The 3,886-nt window shown below is 37.0% G+C and overlaps 1 protein-coding gene across 3 annotated transcripts in view; it reads left to right on the top strand.

The window, feature by feature from the left end:
* LOC144001498 (protein bicaudal C homolog 1-like) overlaps window positions 1-3,886 on the top strand; it is a 52,253-nt gene extending 48,367 nt beyond the window's left edge. For all 3 annotated transcript variants that reach the window (XM_077495847.1, XM_077495848.1, XM_077495849.1), the window contains exons 19-21: window positions 210-373; window positions 719-818; window positions 2,433-3,886. In XM_077495847.1, the coding sequence (XP_077351973.1) occupies window positions 210-373; window positions 719-818; window positions 2,433-2,560 (392 nt within the window). In that variant the 3' untranslated portion in view covers window positions 2,561-3,886. The remainder of the gene's footprint in view (window positions 1-209; window positions 374-718; window positions 819-2,432) is intronic.

The raw sequence follows: 3,886 nt of genomic DNA, 5'->3' as shown, positions 1-3,886 counted from the left end.
TTCTGTTATTAATGTACTTCTACTACCATTAATACTTCTTATGACCATGTATAATGTAGTTGTTTTTTTTTTTTTAACGGTTACATCTTCCACACACGTATTTTTCATTTTATTTTTCATTATGATTACGGTTTATTATCCTTATTTTTCAAGTTTTAACTCAATACTTGTATTTTTAACATCCTTTTTTTTTTTTTTTTTCCGTCCAGCGGCTGAACATTACCTGAGCAGCAGCAACTACATGGACTGCATCTCGTCGGTAACGGGGAGCAACGGCTGCAGCCTCAATTCCTCGCTCAAAGGTTCGGACCTGCCCGAGCTCTTCAGCAAGTTGGGCCTGGGGAAGTACACCGACGTCTTTCAACAACAGGAGGTAAAAGACCACAATGTGGACGAAAGCCCATCAGGAAGTGGAACTATTTGTCTTGAAGTGTCGTTAACAGGGTTGTGGGGAGCTTTAATCCACATTCAAAACCGCCTTTATGGGCTTCCCACGGATTTTAATGCATACAATTGTCAAAAAAAAGTAAAAAATAAATAAAAATCAACCTACAGGGGCAACGAAGGAGTCTGGGCCAACCTCTAAATCGAAAAGTGAATTGGTTGTCAGATGTGTCTCGTTTCTTGTCCGCGTACGTGTACACGTTTTTGGAATGCTACTCATAAATGTTGCTGAATGGTGCAAATAGTCCTGAAAGTGTCTTGCTGCGACCTGCAGATCGACCTCCAGACATTCCTGACTCTGACCGACCAGGACCTGAAGGAATTGGGCATCACCACCTTTGGCGCCCGCAGGAAAATGCTACTGGCCATCTCAGGTACTAATTCATCACAAATTCTGTGTACTTTTATATATATATACTTTCTTAGACTTAGACTTGACTTTATTGATCCCTTTGGGATGGCTCCCTCTGGGAAATTTACATGTCCAGCAGCAATGAGAACAGATAATAAACTAAAAAATAATTCAATCAATCAATAAATAAGGTTATTACACCAGAGATTGAATTAATAATAATTTCTCCGTGCCAGCCACCAAAAGTTGAAAAGCTGTGAATCACTTGCTATGTTTAATAAGAGGTTTAAAAAAATGTAGTGCTACGAAAATATAAATATAAATCAGGTATAAATATAAATTGATCATATTGTGATTAGATTAATTGTTTATGTAAGGCTTTGTTTTATCTTTTACTTTTTTGCGTAAGCGTTTATAACTTACACGAATATTTGTAAAGTGCATGTTCTGTTTATTTTCAGATTTTTTTTCCCCTTCATTTGCTTCTTTTTTTCTATTTTAATGATATATTATTAAATATAATATATTATTAAATGTTATAATAACATATTATTAAATATAATAACTTATAGTACATTATCATGAAATTATCAGGGGTAGAACGAGATATGTTCTTCCTACTCGCTTTACACATAATGAATTCTGACTTTATTGATAATTATTTTCCTTTTGGCCTTATTTTCTTTCACTTTTATTTTATCATTTGTATTACATGTTTGATGTTCAATAAACCAAACCATAAAAAAAGCACAATTTTTTTTGTTGTGGTTTAAATTAAGGCAAATAATGTGGCGCTACATTGCATTCAAATGTAAAAAGTGAATTTACAGAGAAGTGAACTGATTTTGTAAAGTTCTATTGCTGTACATATTGTAGGATTCATGATTTGGACCTTAGGCCTTTGTGTGAGTAGTGACCTACAGCAGCTTCATGAAAGTTTTCTTATTTTCTATGTGTTTGAATAGTTGGGGAAAAAAAGTGTTTAGGTGACTATGGCTCTCCTTACCCACCTGTTGCGGCATTACAGTATCTTAATTGCACCATTTTTATTTCACTTTAAGCTGGCCCATGTCTACAAAAAAAAACATCGACTAATTAATGGTTTTGTCACTGGAGAACCTTCCTCCTCTTGCGTGTTCATATCAGAGAAGGCCAATCTTCCTCGGGAAATGGAAAATAAGGGACGCAGGATTAAGAGGGATTCATTTTAATTCTTTGCAGATGAGCATTGTTTGTGTTTGTATTTTTCCATTAGCTAATGTTGCTTTTGTTTTATTGACACTCGTGTTTGGGTGTCGTTTTTCATCAGTGATGTCATCTTTTTTTGTACTCTGCCGTTCTGTAGCTGAAGTGAGTTTGAACAAGGAAGAAAATATATCCTAGAAATGATTTGATTTAGGGTTAAATAATTTTTAAAAATTATTTAAGTGATTTTTTTTTTATTTTTTTGCCAAAATGGCGATTATTTTTTTATTTTTTTTATTTTTTTTTCCCCAGTGTCCCCCATGTATTTTATTCAACAAACACAAGCAATAAATAAATATGTATAGCTTCCACAGAAACAAAAAAAATCAGGTGAATTTATGAAAGAATGTATGATTCAAGACGAGGATTTCCTTGCTCAATATCATTTCAGAACTGAACAAGAACCGGCGCAAGCTATTCGATCCCCCCATCCGCTCGTCCTTCCTGGAAGGCGGCGCGAGCGGTCGCCTCTCCCGCCAGTTCCACGCCGACATGGCCAGCGTCAGCGGCCGGTGGTAGGCCAAACCCGTCCCGTCCCGTGTCCGTCTCCGTCCCCGGCGCCGGGACGTCCTTTTTCCATGGCGCCGCGCCACCTTTTCCGTGCAGGCTCAGACTGTTGACAGACAAGCGCCATCTTGTATTATAAACATGCAGTTGGAAGCCATAGTTTGCCAAAAAGAGGATTCCTGGGGCTCGGCGTCCGCTCCTCTCCGAGCCGTTGAGTCTATCGGAAGCGTTTGCGCGCTTCAACTTCAGTTTTTTCAAGGGAACAGGCAGAATGATTAGTTCAATCATTTTAGCCACTGACGCCGCTGCAGCCGTGTCGGTGACATGCACTTTAAGGTTACTAGACTTTTGCCTGTGAACATAGCTTAGATCGGAAGAATGATGATAATAATAATAATAATAATAACTATGCATCGGACTTAAAAAGCACAGATGCTTTTTTTTTTTTTTGTACCAAGCCAAATGTAAGCACTTAACCAGCCTGATTGGGGGTGAGAGTACGATGACGTATTAGGGCCACATATAATGTTTTTGTTGTTGTTGATGTTTTTAGAGGGGCGGGGTAATATTCCGAGAAAAACTTGCAAATTTGCCACTTTATAAAGACGCACATTTGCCACTTTATGAGGGGGAAAAAAACTCACAAATTTGTGGCAAATTTACAACTTTATAAAATCCCCAGTTTGCAAGAAAAAAAAATCCTAAATTTGGGAGAGAAAAAAAATCATGAATTCGTCACTTTTTGTGAGAAAAAAAAACTTAAATTTACAAATTTGCGAGGAAAAAAAAACTTGTAAATTTGTAACTAATCTGACAAATTTGCGAGTTTATAAAGTCGCAGATTTGCGAGAAAAAAACTCATTTGCCACTTTTTGTGAGCAAAAAAAGTCATAAATTTGCCACTTTATAATGGTTACCACTTTATAAAGAGGTAAATTTGCAGGAAAAAAATACATTTACAACTATAAAGTGACAAATTTGGGGGTTTATAAACTCACAAATTTGCAAGTTTTTTTTTCTTGGAATATTAACCCCCTCTGAATAAATAAAAAATAATATATATTTATGTGTGGCCCTAATACGGCGTCGTAGTGAGAGTGATGGGGGCGTGGCCAAACCAAATGCAAAGTAGGTCAGCGCACCAAAGTGGACTGGAGCGGTTGGCGGCCCGTGTACCAAAAAGGGAAATGTTTGGATTGGGAACAAACCTCCCAAGTCCGTGTTTATGTTCAGCAGCTGTTCCGACATCTCGCCATCGTTCGCGTCCGTCGACTTCCTCGACCAAATTTTCGACTCCTTTGTATTTTTTTTTTTTTTTTTTTTTTTTTTTTTTTTTTT

This window comes from Festucalex cinctus, chromosome 14 (genome assembly GCF_051991245.1).
Source record: "Festucalex cinctus isolate MCC-2025b chromosome 14, RoL_Fcin_1.0, whole genome shotgun sequence".
In the NCBI taxonomy this organism is placed as follows: domain Eukaryota; kingdom Metazoa; phylum Chordata; class Actinopteri; order Syngnathiformes; family Syngnathidae; genus Festucalex; species Festucalex cinctus.
Note: the sequence above shows the minus strand (reverse complement) of the source record. Positions and strands in the feature narration are given on the sequence as shown.